This window comes from Furipterus horrens, unplaced genomic scaffold (genome assembly GCF_987537825.1).
Source record: "Furipterus horrens unplaced genomic scaffold, mFurHor1.1.pri manual_scaffold_10, whole genome shotgun sequence".
Classification (NCBI taxonomy): Eukaryota; Metazoa; Chordata; class Mammalia; order Chiroptera; family Furipteridae; genus Furipterus; species Furipterus horrens.
Genome location: NW_028327180.1, coordinates 100,766,555 through 100,793,342, shown reverse-complemented (window position 1 = coordinate 100,793,342; position 26,788 = coordinate 100,766,555). Strand labels below are relative to the sequence as shown.

General features: G+C 60.3%; 1 protein-coding gene across 4 annotated transcripts in view; it reads right to left on the bottom strand.

The window, feature by feature from the left end:
* TNRC18 (trinucleotide repeat containing 18) overlaps positions 1–26,788 on the bottom strand; it is a 71,508-nt gene that overhangs the window by 7,575 nt on the left and 37,145 nt on the right. For 3 of the 4 annotated variants that reach the window (XM_090288660.1, XM_090288661.1, XM_090288663.1), the window contains exons 12-23: positions 26,511–26,647; positions 26,182–26,310; positions 24,515–24,686; positions 22,865–23,225; positions 20,243–20,530; positions 15,835–16,086; positions 11,587–12,017; positions 7,411–7,563; positions 6,838–6,979; positions 5,404–5,521; positions 4,954–5,029; positions 4,760–4,868 (exon numbers count right to left, since the gene is read on the bottom strand). In XM_090288660.1, coding sequence (XP_090144786.1) covers positions 4,760–4,868; positions 4,954–5,029; positions 5,404–5,521; positions 6,838–6,979; positions 7,411–7,563; positions 11,587–12,017; positions 15,835–16,086; positions 20,243–20,530; positions 22,865–23,225; positions 24,515–24,686; positions 26,182–26,310; positions 26,511–26,647 — 2,368 coding nt within the window. The remainder of the gene's footprint in view (positions 1–4,759; positions 4,869–4,953; positions 5,030–5,403; positions 5,522–6,837; positions 6,980–7,410; positions 7,564–11,586; positions 12,018–15,834; positions 16,087–20,242; positions 20,531–22,864; positions 23,226–24,514; positions 24,687–26,181; positions 26,311–26,510; positions 26,648–26,788) is intronic. The other variant, XM_090288662.1, reaches the window with a different exon arrangement.

Here is a 26,788-nt window from a genome sequence, read left to right as displayed (position 1 = left end):
TGAGGGGCATGGGGGTCAGAGGGGGCAGAGGCAGGCAGCAAGCGGCCCCCATTCAGGAGGTTTGAGGGCAGGTATACAGGGGTGCAGAATGGGAGCGGCAGAGCCATGCAGCCCCGCAGGGGCACCGGCTCCCCCATTCCAGCCAGGCCCATCCCAACCTCTAGGGATGCAGGCCACACCCACTCACTCCCAGGATGATCCCAAAGCAACACAGAAGAACAGCAAGGACAGAGGGGTGGGCAAGCGGGTGGTGGCCGGGGGCGGTGCCACCATTTCAGCAGATGACATCTGCGTGGGCAAGCAGTCACGGACTCCGGCCTCGGCGCCATCAGGGGCCCAGACTCGGAGATGGCCCCGGCTTTCACAGGGGAACCGCAGAGGCTCGGTCCCTAGCAGTGAGATGTGCCTCTGGAGGCAGCGGGGCATGGCACCCCAGCTGGACAGTCTGAGGGTCACACAGCAGCAGAGTTGGGAGGTAACACCTCGGGGAGACGCCGAAGGACTGGGACCCGCGGAGGAGGGCAGGCGGCGTCGCCCCACGCAGGGCTGACGGGGAGGTGTGTACCTGAACTGTAACCCTCAGCCCCATTCCAAGCGCCAGATGCTAAGCCCAGACCCTCGAGGGGAGAGGCCTTGGGCGGTGTGACTGGCTGATGGGAGAAAAGCGAACAGCCCAGCCTGCCCGTCGCTAGGGGCCCCCCATCACATGGCCGCCCATCCGCATGGGGAGGGTCAGCAGGACAGCCTCCAGCGTAACAGACACAGAGCAGAGGTAAAGCCTGGGGAGGAAGAACACAGGCCCACAGCGTGGAAGGGAAACTCAGAAGGAAGCTACAGAAAATGAAATCAAGGTGTCTTCCAAGAAATTAAGAACTTGTATCCACAGAAAGAAAAGTTACTTAAAAGAAGAACTAGAAGAGGGTAGCAAAGGCAGACATGGCTTGTCTGCTCGCACAACCAATCAAAATTACTACTAAAGTACAGAACAACCATCAGCCGGAACGATCAGAAATAGAATTGAATGGAAGTCTGACAACTACGGAATTAAAGAAACCACTTTATCAAGACGGGTAGGAAGGGCGGAGACGCGGAATGGCCCCACACCAGGCTCCCCATTCCAGGGCCAGGAAGATAAGTCCTCACAACTTCTGGCTGCAGAAACCAGCGGGGACTGGGTTGATAGAAGAAACTGCTGGAGCCCCAAGCAGTTCCTCTTCAAGAGCCCACACACGGACTCACCTGCTCAGACTCACTTCGTCTGGGCTCTGGTACCATGGTGGCGGCCTGAGGGGCACCAGTGGCGTGCAGGCGGAGGCTGAGGTTTTGGCATCAAGGCAAGCAGAGGTCATTTCCCTTTCCTGAACCCTCACCCTACAGAGCCACAGAGCCAGCAAGCTGGTGCCGTGTCTGAGACTCCATCAACCTGGCTAACACTGTTTAACCGACCTTGGAAATTCCCAGAGACTACGCGCCACCCAACTTACTAAGGGCTGGTCTTGGCTCCTGCTTCACAACTTCCTAAATCCTCCCAAACAGGTGACAGCTGGCCTCAGTGAGCCCCAGGCCTGGCACTAGCAGCAGCCAGTCTAGATTCACAGCTTGGCTTCACCTGGGAATCTCCAAGCCCAGCACAAGTAGCAGCCATCTCAGATGGCTTTATAGCTCAGGCAGGTGCCCCCGGGCAAGACACAGGTGGGGGCTGGCATTGGTCTGCACCCCCCAGGAAACCCCAGGACCTGCGCTCCCAGTAGGCAGCTACAGACCACGTCGGAGCACCACCACCCTGCCCCTGCACAGCTGATCCTCCACGGAGGGCGGAGGTTGGTGGTCAGTGGTCACGGCCAGTCCTTGCAGCTGACTGGCTTGGGTAAACCCTTCCCATTGATTTGCCAACAGCAACCAAGGCTCAAACACAAGTGGAGGGTGTACTCAGCCCACATGAAGGGTGCACCTCAAGTACCCAGCTTGGGTGATAGGGGAGGCTGTGCCCCTGGACCCTACAAGACACCCACTACATTAGGCCACACGACCAAGACACAGAGTCAAAGCAGCTCTACCCAATACACAGAAACAAACAGGCTGGCTGCCCACATGAGGAGACAGAGAACATGGTCCAAATGAAAGAACAGATCAAAACCCCAGAAAATAGAGCTAAATAAAATGGAGATAAACAATCTATCAGAGGCAGAGTTCAAAACACTGGTTGAAAGGATGCTCAAGGAACTTAGTGAGGACCTGAACAGCATAAAAAGATCCAGGCAGAAGCGAAGGACGCGCTAACTGAAATAAAGAACAATTTACAGGAAAACGACAGCAGAGTGGATGAAGCCGAGAATCAAATCAGTGATTTGAAACACAAGGAACAAAAAAACAACCAATCAGAACAACAAGAAGAAAAAAGAATCCAAAAAAATAGGATACTGTAAGCAGCCTCTGAGACAACTTTAAGCGATCCAACAGTCACATCATAGGGGTGCCAGAGGAGAAGAGAAAGGGCAAGCAATTGGAAATCTATTAGAAAAAACAATGAAAGAAAACTTCCCTAATTTGCTGAAGAAAACAGACACGCAAGTCCAGGGAGCACAGGGAGTCCCAAACCAGGTGAATGCAAAGAGACCCACTCCAAGACACATAATTAAAATGCCAAAGGTTTTAAAGAGAGAATCTGAAAAGCAGTAAGAGAAAAGAGGTCAGTTACCTACTGGGGACTTCTCATAAGACTGTCAGCTGATTTCTCAAAAGAAACTTTGCAGGCAGGAAGGGACTGGCAAGAAATATTCAGAGTCATTAAAAGCAAGGACCTACAGCCAAGATCACTCTATCCAGCAAAGCTGTCATTCAGAATGGAAGGGCAGGTGAAGTGCTTCCCAGACAACATAAAGCAGAAGGAGCTCATCATCACTGAGCCTTATTATATGAAATGTTAAAGGGGCTTATTTAAGAATAAAATCAAAACTATGAACAAGAAATGATAAAAAATACAAATCTATCAACAATTGAATCTAAAAAAGCAAACTAAGCAAACAAGAAGAACAGAGACAGAATCATGGATACGGAGTTTTGATGGTTGTCAGATGGGAGGGGTGTGGAATGGGTAGAGAAGTGAGGGGATTCAGAACTACAAACAGGTAGTTACAGAACAGCCACGGGGATGTGAAGTACAGCAAGGGAATGGAGCAGCCAAAGGACTTACACCCACGACCTACAGACATGAACAATGGTGAGGGGCTTGCTTAAGGGAGTGGAGGTGGCTAGGTGGAGAGGGGCAAAGGGGGGAAAGCAGGACACCTGTAATAGCATCATCAATAAAATATAATTACATATAAAAATTAAAAAGGAAAAAGAAATATTCAGAGTAATAAAGAACTGCTAGAATTTTTTTAAACATTAGCCGACATTCCAAAAATCCAAGAGACTAGAAGGCCTAGAAAGTACAGTTGAGATTTCCCCAAAAGTTGAATAAAAGGAAGAAAACTCTCAGAGAAGCAACATAAGGGAAGTTTCCAGAAACAGAGAAAACTTGCTTCTAAATTTAAGGGCCCCTGCTCCAAACAAATACCCAGTGTGCAAGAGCAAACACACACACACCAACATGAAATTCCAAATCTAGGAATAGTGAGAAGAGCCTAAAAGTTTCCAGGGAGAAAAACCAGGACCACAAATATTTGGGAATAATCACAGCATTGAACTTCTCAGACAAGACTGGAAGCCAGATAAAAGTGGAACAGTGACTTTGGAAATTATTTCCAACCTAGAATTTATACTCAGCTCAACGGTCTCTACAGGCTGGGGCAGAAGAGGTTTCAGACATGCACGTACTGAGGAATTTACCTCCCACAGCTCTTTTCCCAGAAAGTAATCGGAAAATCCTCCACGTAGGCGAGGGAATGAGGCAAGGGAGAGGGACGCAGCAGAGGACGGAGCGCAATGGCACTCAGAACAATGCCAAGAAGTCCCAAGAGCGACGCCCCCAAGGCAGGCCTGGCGAGTGGCTGCCCACACAGCTCAGGGGACACAAGGGCCCGGGAGATCTGCATCCAGATGAGCGTTTCCCACAGCGAGAGGCCCTCCTGCCCAGCACCCGCTCCCCTCTTTTGGGTCATGGACAGACGTCAGCCAGCCAAGGGCTGGACTGTGTTTGGCATCTTCTTTGGGGTTTTCGGTTCATTTCTGGTGTAACAAACATCCAACTCCCCATCTCCAGGTTTTGCAAGAGCTAAGGGGTGCACCCTCTGAGCACCCGCCATCCATATACCTTCTGGGGTACCTGTATTTCTGTCTGCCCAGTTCCCTCTGTCTCATCCTGCTAACAGCATCCCAGCTTTCTGGGGCAAGCCGCCCTCCCAACTCTGCGGCCGCGTGTAACATGAGGAAGCCAACCTCCCTCGTTAGCTTCAGGGACAAGCCCGGGCCTGGGCGCCCCCGTCAGACTCACACGTCACCCCGGCCAGGCTAGCAGGGCTCCACCCTAGGACTCAGATGGCAAAAGTGATACGTTCTCTGATGACAGGCTTTAAGACGGTGTACAGTCCCCGGCAGCTGGGTGTGGTGCCGGCACAGAAGGGCGCATGGCACACAGTCCCCGAAAGACGAGTCCCGACGGCACCGTGTGCACAGGGCCTGGGACCAACCCCCGAGGCCTGTGAGTTCTCAGCTGTTTTATGTTTAAGGCTCTCAGAGCCGGGTCTCAGGGACAAGAGCAATCCACGCCGATACACTAGGAAATGGCAACGGGTGACGGGGGAGGGGAGCGTCCCACCTCGGACCACGGTGCCCGGGTAGAGGCACCGGTACTGCTGGCTCCAATAGGCTGCAATCCTGGTCCCTTGCGGCAGGAAGCGCGTCGAGGCCGGCCTCACGTCGATGATCTGCCAAGGCCAAGGACGGAGCACCAGGTGATGACCAGCACGACCCCAGCGCCCCTCCCCTCCCCTCTCCTCGCCCTCCCCTCACCGCCTCCTGCAGCAACTGTTCCAGGCAGTAGATGTGAGGTCGGTTCCCGCGTTCACCCTCCACAACCACTCGGTATCTGCAAGGCCAGGGCAAGAGTGGGGTGGGCTGGCAGAGGCCAGGGTCCCCCATAGGGATCTCTGCACCCCAGCCCCCACCCCTGGTGCCCCCTCCCAGACCACTGAGACAGGACATCAGAGCTGGAAAGTTTGCTGACTTGCTGTATAAACTCGGGGACAAGTCTCTCCTCTCTGGGCCTCAGTTTCCTCACCGGCACAGCTAGGGGTTGCAGATCCGAGAGAGGCCCGCACACTCTGTCCTGGCCCTCCCTGCTGAGCCCGGCACCCCCACAGAGAGGGCTGCCCCCGCACGAGGCGCCCTGGATGCAGGACTGGGTGAGGGTCTTCAGCTCCGAGCCCGGTCCTCCCCCGCCGCCTCCCTGGCCCCACTCACATGTCTGGTGAGTGCACGGTCTGCACATGCCCGGCGTACAGGAGCTTGTCGTCCATGGGGATGAGCACGCGCAGGCCGTCTTTCAGCTCATCCTTGTCGATGATGCAGGAGCGCGGGGCTGCAGGAGGCGGCAGTGAGGCGGGGCTGTGGGCCCTCCCTCCTGGGCCTCCCTTCTCCCAGGCCAGCCCTGCACGTGTGTCACATGCAGGTGCCCAGAAAGGCCTTGCGCAGGGACGTGCATGCAGGCACCAGTGTGCACACATGGGGTCCACGTCTGGGAAGACCCCAGGTGGGCGTGAACCAGGTGACAGCCTGCACATGCTGCCCCGCCCGCATCCCAAAGACCACCGCCCTCCGAGCCTGGCATGAGCCTTAGGGCCATCAGCGCCCACTGCTGCCCCCTGAGCCACCCCTCTGGGACCTGCCGTCCTAGAACACCACTTGTTCTGGTGGAAACTAGCCCCCACAGCCAAACTTCCCATGGGAAGGCCTGGAGGGGCCTCACTGATCTCGACTCTCCTTCCGAAGCCTCTAGCACGTGGCCAGGAGACCACGCATGGTTAGTCCACCAGTTCATCCCATTATCATGGGAGCAAGACCAGCCAAGGTCAGCCCTGCGGCCTGTGATTGAGAGGCCATTTGTTACACAGCGTTAGCTGACTGACACGCTCCCAATAAGGTGAAAACAAATTCCTCAGCGCAGACCGGGACCCTCCCCTTCTCCACACTGCTCCCCAGGCCAATGCAGATCCTCTGTCTCTTCTGAGCTCCAACCCCACGTCCAAGTGCCTAATGACGTCACTTCCTTGTGGTGTCCTCCAGGCGCCCCAAATTCTAGTCCGCAAAGCCTACCATGTGACCTGCCCTCGCTCCCCTCTGTGACCCATCTTGGGGACTGCTACCCCACCCTCCCTGCCAACACCTGTCTGCACCCCTCCCTGCTCCTCATCTGCTCACACAGCTCACCACGCAACCCATCTACTCCCCTGCCTCATGCTCAAATTCACCCCATCTCCCTCCCCGCTGCCCCCACAGCAGCCCCCCACCCCTCACCTGGACCCGGGCTACAGCCCCCCACCTGCCCACCTCGGGGCCCCTGCAGCTCGTTCTCTATGCAGCAGAGAGCTCACTTCAGACCCGCTCTGATCACCCTGCTCCCCCACTGACGGCCTCTCACAGGGTGACTCCCTGACTCCACGCAGGCCCACGGGTCAGGGGAACTCCCTCGGCCTCTGCCCAGCCCAAGGCTGCTCTCCCACTCCCGAGCCTCAGCCCACGGTCCTTCTGCCAGTTTACCCCAGGGACTGTGCCCCGACACCCCACTCTCCCTGCCCACTCGTCTGTGCTACTCAGTCTGTGCCCCTCACAGGCCATGAACTTCCCACACCCCCCCCCATCCCATTCCTGAGCCCACACAGCATCGCAAGTACCCACCCGGAGTTAGCGGTCGCTCAACGGCCCCGTCGCGTGGCAGGTGCTCGTCTTCGGAGAAGCTCGAGTCCTGGTTGGGTTCGAAATCCTCCTCAGCAGCCATGCTTTCCATCAGCTTGCTCACTGCGCCCCCCTTCCCTCGGTTCTGGGGACAGAGCACGGCAGACGACAGCTTAGGACGCAGCGCGCACGTCCTGGTGGGACCCCCCCCCCCCCCCCCCCCCCCCGGTGACTCGCGGTCCGTCAGGGCACAGTGGCATCGGCCAGGTCCGCAGTGTGGGTCTCTGCTGGGCTCACCCCTGAGGTCAGAGGGAGGACAAAATGGGCCGTCCCCCACCAGGCCAGGGCCTGCGCTGCTCAGTGCTGAGGGCTCACAGCGAGGGAGGCGCCTTGGTCCCCGCCCCGGAGAAACGGACAGCACCTGCAGCCGCGTGCAGTGGCCTTGGGGAGAACGAGCCTGGCCCGGCGTCTGGGGCAGGACGCCCCGGCAAGACGCGTATGTCTCCTGGATAAAAAAATGCCCCCCGCCCAGGGGATGCCCAGGGGACTGACTTGGCTGGACGCAGCGAGCCTCACCTCCTTCTTCACCTCCTTCCCTTTGGCCTTGGCCTTGCTCCTCCTGGCGGAGGCTGGGGAGCCGGTGTGCGGGGCCCGGGCGTCCGGGGGCAGCACGGGTGTGCGGGGCGGGGGCAGCGCGGCTCCTGATGCCGCCTCCTTCCCCTTCTTCTTCTGGGGAGAAAGCCACAGGCGCGCTCAGAGGTGGGGAGGCCCGGGCCTCTGCGCCCTCCACGCCCTCCGCAAACACCCGTCCGCCCGCCCGAGGGGCCACCGCCGCCGCCGCCTCCCCGCGAGGACTTTGGTTCCGAACTTCATTGCTCTCTTAACTGTTTGCCCACACAGCGCGGGGCAAACGCAGGGCCAGCGCTGCGAGCCCGCGGCACGCGGTTTGTTCCCCTGTCGCTGATTGTTAGCTACCGCGACACTTCCCGGACGAACGGCGTAAACCCTGTACACGACTTGTTTCATCGAAGGACAACAGAGAGGCGCGCAGAACGCCCTGCGAGCGCGGCCTCTCCCAACGACCCTGTTGGGGCAGAGGCGGCTGGAGCCCCCGCCGGCAGTGTGGTGCGCCCTTCCAGAACCTTCCACCCGCACAGACGCCCGTGTGAATGCGAAGGCTGTGCGGACACGTTGGTGCACAGGCTTTTCTTTAAACACAGAGGTTTTGTTTTTTTAACACAGATGGGAATTTACCAGAAGTTCCATTTTGCAACCCACCCCGCCCGCCACTGGCATGCCTGCTGAACACCGAGAGAACTTACTTCTTTCAACAGCTGCCAACAAGCTGCAGTGTGGGAACCCGCCACCCACTGCCCGACTGTGCCCCCCATTTTTTTTTTTTTTGCTCTTACAAATGATGCAGGGAGAGACAGGTACATTCTGGAAGGAGCAGCCAGGAGCCTTCAGCGGCCACCCGAGTCACTTCCACAAGGCGTGTGTGCGTTCCACTCGCCCCAGAGGGGAGGGCACGTGCCACGCTCTCCCAGATCAATGTCCCCCACCCCCACTGGCGAATCAGGGCCCTGGCAACGGTCCAAGTGCACGGGGACTGGGAACCGCTTCAGTTAACAGAGCAAAGAACTGGGAACGACCTGGACGACCAGCCACCAGTGTCAGAAACGCTGGTGCCTCCAGAGGTACAGCCCAGCCCTGGTCCACGCAGAGGCTCTGCCAGGGGCGTGGGCGTGACGGCCGGGGTGTGGGCTGCAGGCTCCACCCGCCATCAGTGGCCCAGGGGACAGCAGTGGAGGGGGTGGCGGATGTGGGGGCAAGGGTCACTCTGTGCTTTTTAAGAGGCATGCCCACATCCACATGACCAAATCGAGGGACCAGAGCAGGTGGAAAATGAAGAAGCAGAAAAAGATAATACTGGGCGAATGTTACCATGACAACAGCAGATGAGTGAAGTCCAAACGGCATTAAAAGGGACAAAATAGGAAGAGTTACAGGGGCCGAAGGTATTCTGATTAATCCCCATTTTGGGGGGAATATACAAGTATACACGCGTGTACACGTTCTATTTTTCGTGCCTGATGGACGTATTAATCCTGTTCACATTGCTCACATCAGAAGGCACCTTGGGGGTCAAAGGAGCACTTTTAACCGGGGTATGTTTCCTCTTCCCTGTTATGTTGAACAGTCAGTTGGTCTCAGGGCGAATGTCTCTGCACACACGCGGGGGGCGGGGTGTGTAACAGCAGCAAAAGTGTCCTGCGTGGATTTTATTTTCTTCCTCTTCTTCACCTTCAAAATTACTGCTCTGATCAGGTAAATCTGGTAACCGTTTCCCATTCCTGGGAGCCTTATTATTTCATAAAATAAGAAAAGAACTCCCTAATTCTCAAAATTAAAATCTGGTCACTTGAGCTTTATATGTGTGGTTTAAAAATAAAAGGGTTTCTCTTAACAGTATCTTCGATGACAATGCAAGGTAAGTATATTAAGGAAAATCAACAACTGTGCTTGGGGACTTTTTATCCTGGGGATCAATACCCATTATTTTTGGGTTTTTTTATTTTTAAACATGTCTTCTGCAATTAAAAATTAAAACATTATAAGGTAGTTTGTAGACCAAACATAATTATATTTGTTTTTTTATTTTAAAATGAGTGATTTTTCTCTTCATCTGATCTAAAGACGAAAGCAAAATATCTTACGTAAAAACATTTTGATATTTTTACAATGAACTTGCCCCTTGTTTTTTTACATCTTAATTTTCTTTGCTATGTTTACTGTAGTTTGCACAAGAACTTTTCTCTCTTGTAATTGTGCCTCAGACTTCTTGGAAGTCCACCTTTTAAATTGCCCAGATGATCTTCTAGATTCTACATGTTACTGTTGGCTTATTCTTGTGCTTTCTGTATTAAAACTGGCTGTACTGAGCAAATGCAAGGTTATAAATTTAGTGAATAGTAGTTTGCAAACAATTCAGATGATTATGATTTCATTTGGTTTAACTAAGCTGTACTAGTCCATAAGGAAATGATGCTGTAGACAAATGTAAATAAAGCTTGTGGGTCAAGCATCAAAAGAAAAAAAAAAAAGAGAGAAAAGAAAAGAACTCCCAAGTGTGACCAGTTCTGTGCACAGAACAGAGGTGTCCGTTGCTGTGGCGGCCACGACGGTGAAGGCCATCAGCCACCCACGGGCTGCAGCCAGCAGTGTCGATGGCAGGAGATGACGGAACCCGCAGGCTGGCCCGACAGTGGGATCTCACTCAGACATTTAGAAATGCTGACTTTAAGAAGGTGACGTAAAAGCTCAGCACACGGGACCGCGTCAGATACACTGCCACGTCTCGACAAGAGGCCTCCAAGTCTATCTCAGAAAAATGCCCGCAGCGGTCACTCCTGGGAGATGGGACAGGGGCCTGAGCTCTCCTTCTGCGGACAGTTAACCTGTTCTGTTCCTGTTCCATCTCTTACTGCGTCCCCAGAAAAGTAAGACTGTGAGCCCCAGGTCCTCCCCACACCGAGGGGCCGCCCAGGGAAAGGCCTAAGAGGCGGCACGGCTCAGGGCCTAAGGCCCAGCTCAGAGGGTCATTAGTCGCTGTAACTTGGACCAGGGTACAGGGCCGCCTGGGAAGCACAGTTACTGTGAGTGACTTGCCACCTACGGTCTCGTGAGCAGTCACCCGTGATGTAAGAAAAAGACATTAGGTTTCTGGCCACAGTTCCCGACACCGAGCTCCTGGGTCTCAGGAGCCTCTTTTGTTCCAACGAGGAAGCTCTTGACCCTTTGGGGACAGGAGGAGGGCTGGAGACCGAGGTAACAGGTCGATCGTGTCCACGACTGTGAACACGGGGAGGCACCGGAGCAGGGGGGCGCCCAGAGGAGGCATGGCAGCCCTGGGCCCTTCCGCCAGACCCTGCCCTGCCTCCCTCTTCCACGGGCTGCTCCTGAGCTGTGACCTTATACTAACCTGGTGAATGGGAGCACAGTGCTTTTCCAGTTTGTGAGTCATTCTAGTGAATTATCAAACCTGAGGTCGTGGGAATCCCCAATCTGTAGCTGCTGGCCTGATGAGGGGGTCATCCTGTGGGACCGAGCCCGGCACCTGGGGGTCCGCACCAGCTCGGGGGGTTCGGTAAGAAGTGTTGTGAGTGCCCGAAACAAGTTTTCCATTACAATCAATTAAGATCACAAGGTCAAACGGTTAGACCACGCCGGGCCCACCACGGGTCGCTGCCTTCTCTCCACGGCCCCCGAGAGCCTCCAGCAGTGGCTTTAGTCACGAGGAAACGGGGCGAGCTCAGCTGAGGGGCCTGTGACTGACCCTCATGGACAGCCCCTTCCTCACCACCCGCAATCAGGGAGTCAACGCAGAGGCTCTCCCCTTTTTTGACTTTCTCTAGACGGTCACTGTCATTTAAATTCACCCTCTACCGGGGACATGGCGTGGAGGGGCCTGGGGCAGAGACCACTGCCGAGAGCCGGCTATTAGGCTGGAGTGTCCCCACCAAAAAGGGAACCACCAGCACTGGCCGCCTAGCAGCTCGTGCGAAGAGGGCAGCAGCTGGGCTGCTCTCCTGGGACGGGAGGCTCAGGGCCTGTCCGGGGGAGGGGGCCGGCCCTCGCTGCCCCCAGGTCCAATGCCGCTCCCGCCGGGCTGGCTCCAGGGCGGGCGCCGGAGCACCAGGCCGTGCGTTCGGGACCCCTCCCTGCGGCCCCACCCCCGCACCGAGCGCCTACCTTCCTGGGGTCCTTCCTGTCCTTGGCACGGCCGGCGTCCTTGCGCGGGCTCACCGGGCCGCCCCTGCCGCAGCGGCTGGGCTTGGCGGCCACGGGCGCGGTGCTGGTGGGCGCGGGGGCCGCGGCCGAGGCGTCGTGCAGGAAGATGCGCTCGCTGCGCCGCCGCGCCCACAGGTCGTCGTCGCTGGCCTCGGGCGCCGCCTCGAAGCCCGGTTCCTTGGGGCCCCGCAGCCTGCGGGCCTTGCGCCCTTTCTCCGTCGCCAGCTTGGCCTTGTCGGGGCTGGTGGGGCCGGGGCCACGGGCGCCGGGCACCGGGGTGGCCAGGGCGGGGCCGGGCTCCCCCAGCCCCTTCTTGGGCCGCAGCAGCGCGGCAGGGGACCGCTTCCGCACCTTGACCTCACTCTCGGAGTCGGTGTACTCGAACTCTGTGCCTGGGTGCGGGAGGAGGGGCGGGGCTGTGGGCAGGGGCTCCTGGGGCCCCCGCGTCCCCCCCACCCGGCTGTCCTGGCCGCCAGCACGGGACACAGCCCCATCCCTCCTCCAAGGGGCCCCTCTGCCCGCGGGAGCCTTCCCTCCACCTCCAGGGGGGGACCCTGAGGCCCAGAGGAGGAGGACGCACCGGCCACGTGCCTGTGAGTGGCAGGTCCCGCCAGGCCCCACGCTTGTCCCCAACCCGCCCTGGCTGCCTAGACTGCTCCATGCCCCTCACACGAGCAGCATCGTGTCTGGGCTGTGGACATTCCTGCCTGGGCCCATGGGAGCTTCTGCTCTGCCTCCTGTGAGCCCCACGGGAACCCCAGAAGCGGGGTAGGGAAGCGGGGGGTGGGTGGGGTGAGCCCACACCTGCCGACAGCAGCTCCAGGCAGGCAGCTGGGAAAACCCAAGTGAAATCCCCGAGCCTGGCCGGGCCTGTCCGCTGCTTCCTGGGGCCCCTTCTCAGAGCTGGGAGGTCCCTGCACCCTCTCCCCTTTACCCACGCCACCCTGGGGCCCAGCCCTTCTCTTCCCACAGCCAAGGGACAGCCCTGAGCCAAACCCTCTGGCCAGCCCCGGGCCCCGGCCTGGAACACACAGCCCGACTGCGGGGCCACTGAGCTCCCATGACACTCCTGCCCACCGTCCCGTCCCTCCTCCAGCCTCTGCCTCGCCGCTCCCTCCGCCTGCAACACCGCGGCCTCCCTTCCAAGAAGACCCACTCGGCGCACTGGGGCATCCTCTATGCACATGGCCACCACCACAGGTGTGCGCACACGGTGGGGTTCCCGTCCGCGGCTGCCTGTCCCGTCCTGCTCCAGTCCCCCAGGAAACAGATCCCCAAGTTCTCCTGACACCCCCAACGATGTGCAGCTCAGTCTCGCCCAGAGCTGGTGGCCGGGGCAAGCTCCCTGGGCACAGGAGCTTGAAGGTGTGTTCCTCCTCCAGGTAGGTCCCAGGGATGAGGTGCCTGTGACAGCCCCAGAGAGCTGGCGGCACCCACAGCACAGGCACCGAGAAGCCAGGGCCGAAGCCAGGCCTCCTGACACCGGGGCGGCCGGCTGCCTGCCCATGGGGGCTCCCGCAGGAGGCCAGGTCCATGGCCTCCACAGGCGCAGTCACAGCAGAGGGACAGGCAGAGAGAGAGGGGCACACTCCGTGGGAAGGAGCCCCATGCAAAGCTTAATGAGCCCCTTAATTAATCTTTTGTTAACAGACTTCCCATTGCACAGGGAGGCGGCTGGGCACTCTCATGGCTGACGAGAGCACAGAACAAGGCTGTGGGAACAAGACCCCATCGCCCGACGGCTCCCCTGCAGAAAACCAGCGGAAACCCAGGCGCACAGAAAACCCCGCAGCGCACGGAGCAGGAACGGAGCTGGCACACGTGCAGCAGAGGGAGAGCAGAGGTGCGCGGTCGCGTCGCGTCAGAGGGTCCATGCCAATGAGCCCAGAGGGGCAGCACGAAGGGCCTGGGCAGAGGCGCCGGTCTCCGCGAGGGTGCCGGGGACACGCAGGGAGCTGGGACAGGGAAGGGCAATGTGTTGAGGCCTCACTGCCACATGGTGTTGGGGGCTGGGGGTAGAACCCACATCCTGGGCTCCTGCCTCCTCTCCCAAAATAAGGCAGTAAAAAGGGGGAAGACGCAAAGAGAAAAATAAAAAAGGGTAAAACACAAAGAGACTGAAAGTCTAAGGATGAGGAAGAGAACCTGGGAAAACTAATCAGAAGCGCTGGGGCGGCCACACTAACATCAGACAAGGAGAGATTTTAAGACAAGAGTCGTTACTTTAGACAAAGAAGGACATTTTAAAATGATAACACAGTCAATCCGTTGGAAACACCTAACGATTACAAACATGAATAGAATCCAGAAACATATAATAAAGGTTATATGTCATGACCACGTGGAATGTATTCCAGAAATGCAAGGTGGGTTCAACATACAAAAAAATAAACAAGGAATATACCACACTCACAGAACAAAGGACAGAAGCCACAGGGCCACCTCAACAGACACAGAAGTCGGAAACGTGCCATGTTCACGGACACGAAGACTTGGTATCGCCCAGGCGTTCGCTCTCCCCCACGTGGTCACAGGTGATGCAATCCCAGTCCAAACCCCGGGAGGGCATTTTGTGAACAATGACATCCTGATTCTAAGTTTATCTGGAGGCAAAAGACCCAGAGCAGCCAACTCTATTGAGGGAGAGGAACGAAGTCGAGGGTTGAAGTTGAGGGTTGACCCTACCCAACTTCGAGGCTTCTGCCACGCCACAGGGAACAGGACAGAGAGCCCAGAAGCAGACCCTCAAAATACAGCCAGAGAGCTTTGGCAAAGGAGCAGCAGGCTTCTCAACATCGACACTAAAACAAACAAACAAACAAACAAACCTAGACACACACCTCACTCCCTTCACAAAAATTAACTCAAAATGGATCGCAGGCCTAAACGTAAAACACAAAACTACAAAACTTCTAGAGACTAGCATCAGAGGAAATCTAGATGACCCTGGGCCTGGCAGGGAATTTTCTGAAACAGCGCCCAACGCAAACCTTGAAAGAAAGAACTGACAAACAGGACCTCAGTAAAGTTCGACAGATGGGCTTTGCAAAAACCGCCATCGAGAGGACGCAGGGACAAGCCTGGGAGGAAACATTTGCGACAGGTACAGCTGACGGAAGGCTGTGAAGCACTGTGGAAACTGCATTAAGAAGACAAACAGCCCTGGCTGGTGTGGCTCAGGGGCTGAACGTGGGCCCGGAACCGAAAGATCTCTGGTTCGAGTCCCGGTCGGGGCACACGTCTGGGTTGCAGGTCAGGTCCCCAGTGGATGTATCTCCTGGTCACTGATGTTCCTCTCCCACTCGTTCTTCCCTTCCCCTCTCTCTAAAAACAAGTACATAAAATCTTAAAAAAGAAAACCACCCAATTTAAAAATGGACCAAGAACCTTCAACAGATGCTCCAAGGAAGCTACTCCGATGGCAAATAAGCACGTGAGAAGATCTTCCACGGCCATCACCAGGAAAATGTAAAACACGAGATAGACAAGGACGCGCCCTGAGGACGGCTAAAACCCAAACGCTAGCAGTGGGTGCCGGTGGGGATAGGGGTGACGGGGACTCTCAGTCACTGCTGGTGGGGCCGCCACTCCGGGAGGTGGGTTGGTGGCCTCTTACGTAACTCAGAGCAACCACAAAACACTCCGCCCGGGGATGCTTGGGGCAGCTGGAGGCGTAACTGCCCACCACTCGGAGGCCACCAGCGCGTCCCAGGTCCTTCAGTGGGGGAAGGGGAACGTCAACCGCGGTCCGTCCAGATGGCGCGACACCACCGAGCGCCAGAGACGAGCTCTCAGGCCACGACGAGGGGGCCCTGAGCCTGGCCGCCAGCGCGCCGCCGCCCGACAGCCCCCGCTCTGGCCCCGGCCCCCAGTGCCATGCACTGCGCGGCCGTTCCTCCTGTCCACACCTCTGCTTGGTCAGCTCCCACGTCTCTCATGGATCGCAAGTGGCCCCCGGACTCCCCTCACTGGTTACAAGCCCCCAGCGCTGGGTGCAGGTCCGAGGCTTCTCTGTGTCTAAAACCCGCCAGACATGGGGAACCTGAAGGGGGCGGGTCAGGCTGTGTTTGACTGAAGGTCACTGTACAGCTTGGAGACCCCTCTTTGGGAACGGCAGGCCCCGGCAACCTCCCCTGCTCCCTCTGCTCAGGGCAGGCCCGGCCCCCGAGGCGGGCTCCCAGCTCAGGTGGCGCACCTGCCTGGACTTACCCATCAGGCTCTGCCGTTCCTCCTTCTTGCGGGCCTTCTGCTTGGCCTCCAGCTGCACCACGGACAGGGACGACCCCACCGTGGGGCTGGGGAGGGCGCTGGCCGCGAAGCGGGCCAGCAGGCCCAGCCCGCTTTCCTCCAGGCCTGGCGACAGGTCCCGCTCCCGGGCCCCCAGCCTGTAGCTGTCTACGGCCTCGTCCTCCTCTCGCTCCAGCTTGTCCTCCTCGTCCTCCTCTTCCTCGGAGCTTTCATCTGGTGTGCAGAAAACAGGGGGGAGTCAGAGCCTCGCCGGGGCCCGCGCCACCCCCACCACTCCCACTCGGCCGGAGTGCCAGCCTAGCCTCTCACTCCTTACCAGCTGGGGGTGGGTCCGGAACCAGCCCGTGAGCCCCCCCATGCCCCGCCGGCCCAGTGCCCCATCAAAGCAAGCCCAAGCCGTGGGCATCCCGGACGGCCCAGAATGGGCAGCGGCTTTGGGGGTCAGAGTGGGTTTCTGTCAGGGCAACACCAACATGCACCTGTGCTGCGGGAGGGGGGACACACGGACAGGACTGGAGACGGCTCTCTCCACGGTCTCACACACACACACACGCCCCGACGTACAACGTGAAGGCTGAGGAAGGAGGCGGGAGAGGAGAGAGGAGAGAGGGAGCGGAGGGGCAGGTGAGGGCCTGGGGCTCAGGCTGGGGCTCCTGGCACAGGTGCCGAGGCGGTTTGGGCAGCTGGAGGCCTGGGGGCTGGCGGCAGGAGAAGGTGGAGCCTGGTCTCTGCTTGGGGGTGTGGGACACCTGCGGCTGAAGCCCTAGCAGGCCCCGAGGTCCAAAGCTGGCTCCGGGACCACCCCCACGCTGGAGCACCGGGGGCAATCCCGGGCCCCCTCGGAGCCCTACGTCCTCATCTGCGGCACAGGGGGACGCTGCAAGCCCGCCCCGGCTACGGAGGGTCCAAGCAGGACTGCACACTTGCAGGAGAAAGCGCTTTGCGGGTGCAAAGAGAATCCCGCGTACACAGAGCCGCCCTGTCCCGCAGAACAGAAACTGCGGGCTCCGCCTCTGGACCACGGTCCGCGAGCCGGCCAGTGTGCAGGCCGACCCTCTGTGCCGGCAGACCGGGGCCCGGGGGCTGAGCGCGCAGAGAGCAGGACTCGAACCCGTGGCTGGCCGGCTGCCCGCTCTCTGCCCACAGTCTAGTGGGAAGAAACTAAAGAGACCGGCTTGTGTCTCCCGCTGGGCTAGACACGCCTCTCCCCGGGGCCAGGCCCTGGCACTCGGGGCAGCGGGCAGGCGGGGAGGACCCTGCTCACACACGGGAACCTCCGCTGAGGGTCAGCCTAGAATCTAGTACAAGCTTGCCGTGACCTTCCCGGGCTCGCGCCACAAGGGCAGGCAGGCGCACAGCCACAGGGACTCTGCCCCTGGGACGCTGTGGCCAAGGAGTCCCTGAGGGACACCTGCCTGATGGTGCCCGTCTGCCTGAGCACTGGGAGCTTAAGAGGCTCGGGAGCTGCGGATGCAGCATCTGGGGCAGGGATAGTTGGGGCTTGGCCAGCTCCACATTTTCCTGCCGACACCCCAGGCCACCTGCTTGCTTGAGGGCAACCGGTGGCCGAATGGGGTGGCCCTGGGGCGCCAACAAGGGCACAGGCTTTCTGTCCACTGAGGATCAGACAGAGCCCGCTTCTGCTGAGCGACCCTCGCGGAGGGAAGCGGTGAGGAGCTTAAGGCAGCTAAAGGGAGTCAGAGAGGAAGGGAGCAGAGAGGGGGGCCCGTGAGGGGTGAGAAGGAGGCCAGGCCCCCCCAAGCGATGGATGAAGCGGGATGGAGGCCAGCGGGCAGCAGGCAGGCAGTGCACACTTGCGACCCGTTCACACTGCGGACGTCACACGGTCTGTCTCCGCCCCAGTGGGCCACAGCGGCAAAGCAGGCTAAGTGTAGGCAGACTTTCAACAGCGCCTGGGTCCCCAAAATCAGGCCCCCTGGGGGTGGTGGGCGGGGCTGGCTGGGCTGGGGGCCCGGGGTTGGACAGTGGCCAGCCTTCCCGGGGCTGCTCAGGTGTGGAGGCTCCAGGACCCTCCCACCCGGGAGGCTTCTCCACCGCAGGGTCTGGGGGCGCGCGAGCTGCCCCTGGGATTCTGGGTGTTGGAAGGCCTGCATCAGATCCCAGAAAGCCAGTGGCAGCCCTGCCCCAGCACCCTGAGAGGAAGGAGCGTTTGGAAGGCAGAAGCCAAAAAAAAAAAGGTGTGCCTGCCACAAACGGGAGCCACAAACCACCCTGGGCGTCCAGGACTCTCCCGCCGCCCTGGCTGCTTCCCACGGTGGCCGGTGACCAGGTCTGCAGGGCAGGGGGAACAGGGCTGTGTGTGAGGGCCAGAAAGCCGTCTGGAGTTGTCCACACCTGAGGCCACAGAGCCTGCCAAGGGCCGGGCGGGGGGAGAAAAAGTCCCAACAAAGAAACCCAAGGGAGTGGAGTGGAACTTTTTTTAATTAAAAAAACAAAACAAAACTCCTGGCCATACACGGTTTGGTTTTGCAAAAACCCGATTGAGAAATGCCACAGCGACCCGCCGCTGCCACAGCCGAGGGGCAGCCCCAAGGAGGGGAGGTGCAGGGGACACGCGGGAAGGGGGTGCCTACCTACGGACCCACGAGCCGGGCTCGACCCCAGCTCAGTGACCCGCGGCGCCGTCTGCCCTACTCCCAGCCTTCGCTTTGCGTCCGAGTGCAGCGTGAGAGCGAATGCAAGAGACCAAAACAGACATTCAAAGCGTCATGGGTAGGGGTCAAGGGTGAAGGTATGGTCAAGCTGCTGGCGGAGAAAGCAGACACACTGGAAAAAGCCAAGCCAATTAGGTGTTTTAGTGCCAGATGTCAGTAAGGCCCTATTACCCAAATATCCCTTTGGAGACCTGACGAAGGGGTCTGTGTGCAGGGGGGCCCCTTCCCATCACCCCTGTACTCCCCCGCTGATGCATCGCCCCTGGTCTGAAGGCTCCCAGGGGCAAACAGTCCCTTGCTAGATCTAGGGGACTGCCTGCTTCTCTACGGGGTCTGAGCTGAGGCAGGGGAGCCCCCAAATTTGGAAGCAGGCACCCTGGTTCTAAGGGGAAGGGGGGAAAGTGTGTTGGGGGAGGAGGTGTGGGAGTCCAGGCTGGGAGAGGAGAGGGAGGGGGGTGCGAGGGGCGGGGGATGGCAAACCAGCCGGGCAGGTCCAGGAAGGCCTGGGACAGAGGCAGCCTCAGAAAGCCAGGCTGGTTGGCATGCTGCCCCTGAGAACGTGAGCCCCAAGGGCACCTGGCTCCCTGCTGTGCCATGTGCCTGTCACCAGGATGGGAGGCGCGGGAAGGAGAAGGCAGACCAGGAGCGTGAGGGCGGGACCCGGACCAGGCAGTGTGCAGGTCCCAGGCGCTGAGCCGGTTCCTGTCCCGGGGGCCCCTGCGGGAGGACCGGGATCTGACACCCAGAGGCTGCCATCTGGGCTCGGGGGTCTCTGCAGGGGTCTACCCCGAAGCAAAGCCTCACCCTGGGCAAGGAACACTCTGGAGTGGCCAGGGGTCACTGACTTGGGCCCTCTGTTTGTGAATGAGGGGGGCGAGGCCTGCGCTTGGCCCCTCACCTTTCAAACGACTCTTGCCCTGCACTGCCCCCACGCCCTCGGACCAGAAACCCGTGTTAGAAAGCAGGTGTTGGTAAATATGTTTAAAGCACTAGCGCGGAGGAATAGAGCCTTAAGAAAACAAAAGACAAACAAGCAGCTAAAAAAAAAAAAGATGATGCTGGAGGTGGAAGCAGTTGACTTAAAACCTGCAATGTGAAACGCATGCCAGCAGCTCCCAGGGATATTTGAATAATAGAGAGAAGCAGCGACTCTGTCTCTACCCCTTGGGGGAGGGGTGGAGGGAGGGGGCACGGGGGAGGGGAGCGGCAACCTAACAGTCTAAGTCAGGACACAGCAGAGAGACGAGGCACACGGGTTTAGTTAAAAATGAACTCGGTATATTTAATAGAGCTTGGTATTACCAAAATCGCAGTACAAACATCAAGTCACACGCCCACACGACAGAATTCCATTTACAAAACGTCCCTGGGGAGGCCCCTGCAGAGACCCCCACCCCGGCCTGCGGTCTAGGGGACAGAGGAGGCGAGAACGGGGCGGGGGGTGGGGGGGTGGAGGAAGGTGAAGACTAAAATCAGTCCGTATAAAAGCTCCAAAAGAGCTAGCGTGGCCTCGTCGCAATGATACAGGTGCAAATAAGCCCGACCACGAGGCCGATACGGCAGGCTACGCTGCCAAGAACCGAGACGGCCGCCCGCAGCGCCATCGTGCTGAACCCTGGCTCTCCCGCTCGCGCGTGCGCTCACTCACTCTCTCGCTAGGAAACACGGACGGGGGGGTGTGTGGAGCTAGTAACCTTGGTCAAAGGAGTCCTCCGAAGAATCGCTGAAGGAGGAACGGGCCTCGACCTCTTGAAGCAGCAAACAGAACGGCTGCTTCCTGCCAGCAGCCGGCTTGGGTTTTGGGGTCCGGGCGGCCGCCAGGCCCCTCTCGGGCAGCTTGGCGCCCCCGGCCGGCCTGCCGTTCTTGGCCGCCATGCCACACAGGATGGAAGACGTCAGTTTGGAGCTGGAGGGGCCTTGGGCAGGCCACTCGTCCTTCAGGAACTCCTCCTCCTCCTCCTCCTCCTCCTCTGAGTCCGTATCTGCAGTCAAAGCGGTTTTCAAGAAGATAAGTCACAGGGCGGGGCGGGGCGGGCGGGCTGTCTGTCTGCCTTACTCTGCGGAGGTGGGCGCCCTGGTCCGCACGCCCGCTGGCCCCTCGCCTCGCCCCTGGGAGGCCCGGGCCCCTGCCGGGCTGGCCGCTGCCAGCAGCGCCCCCGACACAGTCACCTCGGCGCTCAAGTCTCAGCCTCGCGGCTCGGGCGGGGCCGAGGTCCTCAGGCTTCCTCGGGGAGGGTCACCGAGCTCTGGGGAGGGGCTGGCAAGTGGGCACAGCCCTGGCCCCTTCCGACCCCCTCCAAATACGCAGTTTTGATCTGTTTTACATGCGGACGGCCCATCAAGACAGACTTCACGGGAACAAAGGGCTCCACAGCCAAAGCCTACCCCCAGACCTGGTAAAACCCACTCGGAACGTGCAGGGCACGACGGGCCGGGCCGCGGCTCTGCCCACGCCTGCCACCTCCACGTGCACGAGAAACTCTGGGCAGGGGTTCCCTCTGGTGGTCGCCCCAGCATCTGCATGTCCACTCCCCCCAAGACCCCGCCTGCAGGACGGCCTGGCACTCCTGGGTGGGACAATGACAAGGACAAGCCCCGCCAGACCCGTGGCCACAGCTTTCCCTCCCACGTACTCCATCCCGAACTGCAGACGCCCGTGGTGACAACGAACAACGTGGCTCCCCACCAAGCGCCGCCGGGCATGCCACCCAGGAAGCAGCAGGACGGCAGCGCGCGCCCTTGACTTTGGGGACCGCGCTGGCGTCCGCCTAGAGCCGTTGGGGACGGGCCGGGCCGTCGGCCCTCGCTGGTGACACGCTACCCCCGCCTCCCTCAGGCGGAAGCGTAGCGCGGTTACCACTGGCGACGCGAACACAGCTTCGCGGCCGTGGGCTCGCCGCTCAGGCCACCCCAACGTCTCGGGGACCAAGGTCACCCTGGCCTCTAACCGCACCCCACTCCCGTGGAGGCGGGGGAAGGAGGGGGTTCTGCAGGCCACCGGCCAGGCTGCGTCCCTTGGCCGCTCCGCCCTGAGAGCGCAGGAGGGCAGCGGCGCCCGCAGCCTCGTCGCCGTTCCGCGCCCAGAGCCGCCGGGCCCTGCGCGTGGCATGGGGCCAGGGCAGCGCTGCCTGGTCACGCCCGTCCGCATCGAGGGACCACAGAGGCTCGATCCTCCGCGCTTGTCCTCGGCGCATGAGACGCGAAGAGCCTGGTGCCCCGCCCCCACCTGAGAACCAGCCCTGGAGGCGCACTAGTCCCGGGCAACAAAAAACACGTTAGAAAGAAAGAAAACAGCGTAATAATCGTGCGAGGTGCCACATCCAGCTCCTGACCGGCGCGCGCGCACGCAGAGCTCACGACGGCCCTACAGGACGGGCGACACTGGTCGCCAAGCCCGAAACGGTAACACTCCAGGGGGCCTTTCCTGCTTCTGCCGTCGCATCGCCCCGGGGTCCCCCAGTGACCCGCGCACAGACGCGGAGCCCGAGACTTCCGGGACAAACGCCACCGACCGGACCCGCCCCGAGGAAGCGCCCCCCGGCCTCCCCGCAGCGGCCACACACTCAGCCCCCGCCCGCCCTGGGCACTCGGCATGTGACTCCATGCGGTGCCACACAGCGGGTCGGCCGCCAGAGGCCGCAGGGGCCGGGCCCGGGCTGCCCCGCTCGAAGCCTCGTCCCGAGCCCCCGGCCAAGGAGCTCCAGTCAATGACCTAGAAGGCCACGCGGCCCCGGGCCCCCGCGCCACCCGCGGCGAGCGACCGGGTGGCGCACAGGCCACGCCCACCGCGGCTGGAGCCTGGGCCTGGGCCTGATGGCTGCCCCGCTGCGCAGCCGAGCCCCGCAGCACGGTCCGCCTCATCGGCCTCAGGATCCACCGGAAGGACAAACGGGCGGCCGCCTGAAAGGCTGCCACCGAGACAAAGTGAACTGCCGCCCCGCACGGCCCTTAGTTCGCTGCTCAGCCCGGAGCGCCCTTACAGCCGCCTGCGGCCGGGGAGGCAGAACCCCCTCTATGGTCCTCAGGAGCGGCCACTCTAGGCACGACAGCCGGAAACTCTGTGGCACAGGCCGCCACGCGGGCGGTTTCCGGCCAGGCAGGCGCGGGCCGGCAGGCGGACTTCCGCTTCCACCGCCAATCACGGGCGCCCACCTAAGACAGCGCCGGCCGCCGCAGGCACTTCCGCCCAGGCGTGCCCGCTTCCGGCCTGGAGCAGGCACAGTCACAAGACGCTGCGGAACGCCCAGGACGGACAGAGGACGGACGAGAGGAGCGAGAACCGGCGGCCCGGAGGCAGCGCGGCCTCGGCTACTTACTGTAGGAGTAGCTGCTCACTTCCGAGGCGAACGGGGAGTGGGCCGCCCTGGGCAGGCCTCGGGCCTTGAAGCCCGCCTCCGTCTTCCTGGCCTTGGCGGCCCGCTTGTGTTTGCCCTCCCGGGAGGCCTTCGGGGACAGGCCCAGGCCTCTGGCCAGCGCCTTCCTGTCCTTGCCCAGCAGGCTGTCGTACGGCGTCAGGTACCGGCCGCAGCCCGCGCTCGGTTTGGGTTTCCCCCCGGAAGTGTCGGAGAGCTTGAAGGGGGACTTCAGCTTGTCCTGCTTGGTGAGGGACAGGGCCTTGTCCAGCTTGCTTGCCAGCTGCTCCTGGTCACTGGCCATCTTCTTCTTCTTGAGCTTGAGCTGGAGAGGGAAGGCCCGGTTAGGCGGGTCCCAGGGCCCAAGCTCCGAGGAGCCCGACGCCGGGCCCCGGGCCTCTGTGGCTGCGGACGGACTGCCCTTAGCCTGGGGCTTCTGCTGTGTAAAAGGGGGGTAACTGTGCTTGGGCCCCGCAAGGCTGCCCTAAGGATGAGCCAGGACACCGCACAGGGAGCACGTTCCCACTGCTGTCGCTGTGGCGACAAGGATCACGGCCCGGTATTCCCGCCCTGGCTCTCCGCGCGGCCGTCTGGGGCCTCCCAGGGAGGCGCGCGGGGTAGACGGGGCTGCCAATGACCCGGAGGAGCCAGCTGGACGGAGGGCGGAGGCAGGGCGCCTCGCCCGGCTGGTCTGCTTATCGCAACCACCTAAAGCAGCCGATGGAGAGGCCTGAATCAGCCCATCCAACTACAGGGGCCGAGGCTGCCAAGAAAATGCCTGGAGCGTGCCTTGGATGCCTGAGGCAGAAAGATTCGAGATTTCAGAGATTAAGTGGCTGCTCTCACGCTCGTCAGCTGTGGTCATTTGTTGCTGCAGTGAAATGTGCAGTTGGGAAGCCGTTCGTGCCCCTCATTTGAACATTTCATCTCGATTTTCTTTAATCAGGTAACACTTCAGGAGGAGAAAACAGCTGGGATGGTGTCATTTCAACAACAAAAGGATGCTTCACGATTGGGGAGCAGAAAGGACCCTCGGGTACAGGCCGGCTCTCCTCCCCAGCCCGGAGCCCCTTAGGTGAGTACCTCCCTCTGGTGGGCACCCCAACCAAACAGCGCCCTCACACAGGGCTGCCCGAGGAGGGAGGACAAGGCACGCGAGCATTTAGAGGAGCGCTTTAAGTGCATGATTTCAACGCTCCACAGAAATAAGAACAGCCAAGAAGCTGGCTCTCACCCCATTACTTCTGGGGAGTTCACAGAGGAAACTACAATGGCATCAAGCCCTCGTTTCTTCCAGCTACGGTGAAGCTGCTCGTTAAACAGTTAACCGGTGAACACCAGCGGAATCGCGTTCTACGGTTAAAACCCCGCGGTATGGCTGCCCGGCTTCAGCAAAGGCTCAGACCGGGCACACAGGGGACACGGCTTTCGGTCTCAGCCCTGCCTGAGGCTGCGCTGCTTTGCTAAGTGTCTGAGCCCCCTGGGCCAGCGTGTCCCTCCTCTGTCAGGCAGATCAGAGGGACCCAGGCCGCTGTTCCCACGGCGCCCGTGCAGCAGCACCCCCCAGACCTCCGGCCCGAGCCGGCGGCACACCTGGAAGACGGGGTTACTGACCTGACTCATGAAGTCTGGTGGCGCGTCGTGCTCATCCCAAGGCTGACCCCTCCCCCTCGCCTTCCCCGTTCCAATGGGGGCTTCGTGCTCCTCCTCGGGCCCCTTGTGTCTCTTCCTCATCCCGGCTCCCAGCTCGTAGGCATCCGACGTCAGCAGGGGCTTGCTGCTCAGCCTGCAACCAGAAGCACCACTGGTCAGCATGCTGTCCAGGCCGTACCCAAGGGCCCGGGGGTCTGCCCTCGTGGCCCTGGGGGGTGTCAGAGCACAGACAGTAATGACACAGTGACGAGTGGGAGACGGATCCTGTAAAACTACAGTGCTGGGATTCTGGGGTGTTTGTGAATGAGGCAGAATGAGTTGAATGGGAAAGAAGAAACCTGCAAGGCAGTATGCTCTGCTGGCCTCCCCCCATGTCCCTTCACACACGCTCACACACACAGCTCTGCATGGTCAGATGCTTCTTTACCAAACCATGCCAAGAACAGGATCAGAACTGCCAGGGAAACCACCAGCATGGGAGGGTGACTAAGACCAAGTGCTTCTATGAAGAAAGAGCCACTGGCCGGTCTCCACGCCCTTGGAGTGTACGCAGTCAGGACGTGGTCCCACTTAAGGCTCCTCTTGGCTGCTCTAGACTACACCCTCACAAGTAACGATACCAAAAGCAGGTCATTTTTAGCTGGTGCTTACTATTTGCCTCCTTCTGCATTAGTGCTTCACATTTTAGCCACAGAACTGCTTTTGTTCTACATACTACTTTTTAGAATGAGGAGTCAGGTTTGGAGAAGCTAGCCCCTGGCCCGAGGCCACAACCAGGGCTGGAGCTGGGACTCAAAGGCAGAAGCGCGCTGTGGGGCCTCAGGGCTCTCCTCAGAAGACCCACCAGACCCGCCCACTCTCCCGTCCTTCTGAAGGTAGCCGTGGTCCCCTCTGCGTCCTTAAGCTGAGCACTGGGCCACCTAGCGTCACCTGCACTGATGTCTCGGGCTGAGGCGCAGTCCACCCCCTCCTTTGACGGGCCTTGTTCAGCTCACACTGCTCCTGACACCCAGGGAGGACCACAGCATCTGTCCTGTCCACGCATGGCCTGGAGGAAAAGTTCTCGGAACTCCAGCCAGCACCCAACATCTCCAGAGGGGCACACCCTAACCCCTGCTGCCACTCAAGGAGCTTGTCCCCGAAGGAGGTGGCCCCAGGTCACAGGGAGCAGGCTTAGGCACCATGAGCCAGCAGGTCAGGCCAGGACGGGAATGACACTAGCACGGAGAGAACCAAGTGACGCCATGAGCTGGAGCCCCCACCCCAGGAGAGGAAGCACAGTGGGCCCCCCACGGGGAGGAGATGCGTGGAGAAGAGTGGGAGTTGGTCCCTGGCCATGGAGGAAGCAGGCGTGGCAGGACAGTGGGGGAAAGAAGCACTTGGGCGGTGGTCCGGAAACCTCTCTCACTGGGGACGCCCGCCTGCTCAGTCCTGGCTGGGCGAGCCTGCCTGTTTGCTCCGCCACTTGCCTCGATCACCCTCGTGCTCCCTGAGAGCTACCAAACCAGGTGGGTCAGAGCCCAAGGGACTCGAGGTCCCCAGCGCCCAGACGCAGGCCCTGCGTGGGCCCGCACTCCTCCCCTCCGAGCTCTGTGCCACTCCCCGACCCACCGAGGGGCCAGCCTTACTTTCCGCTACTGTTGCGGCTCTTCCCTCTCTTGCGGGGGGGCGACAGGGTGCTCAGGGCGTGGGTCCGTTTCCGTGGCCTGCCAGGGCCTCTGCGTGCCAAGCTTCTATGGGGATCCTCGCGCCTGTCCCTTAAAAAGAATCACACGCTTGGCTGTGAACTGGGGGGTGGAGGGGGCGCGAGAAGAGACACACGACGCGCCCACGTCACTCGGGTGCACACACACTCTGGCGGCCTACCACGGCGGACCTACTGAGCACCAGCGCCTACGGAGCCCGGCCATGGGGCACCCTGCCAGCCGGCCGGGCCGCGGGGCGGGTGCGCACTCACTCGGACTCGCGGCGCCTCTGCAGCTTCACCAGCTCCCGCTGCTTCTCCTTGTACCGCCGCTGCACCTCGGCCAGCCGCATGCGGAAGTCCAGCTCCACGGCGTCCATGTTCTCCAAGGACGACTTCATGGCGAACATCTGCCGGGAGCAGAGGGGTGAGGACGCCGATGCCTGCGGGCTCCTGCCGCCGCACCGGGCACTGGCCAGCTGCGGTTGGCGAGGCTTCAGGGCCAAGACCAGGCGCCCAGCTCAGATCCCATTTCTGCCACCCACTAGCTG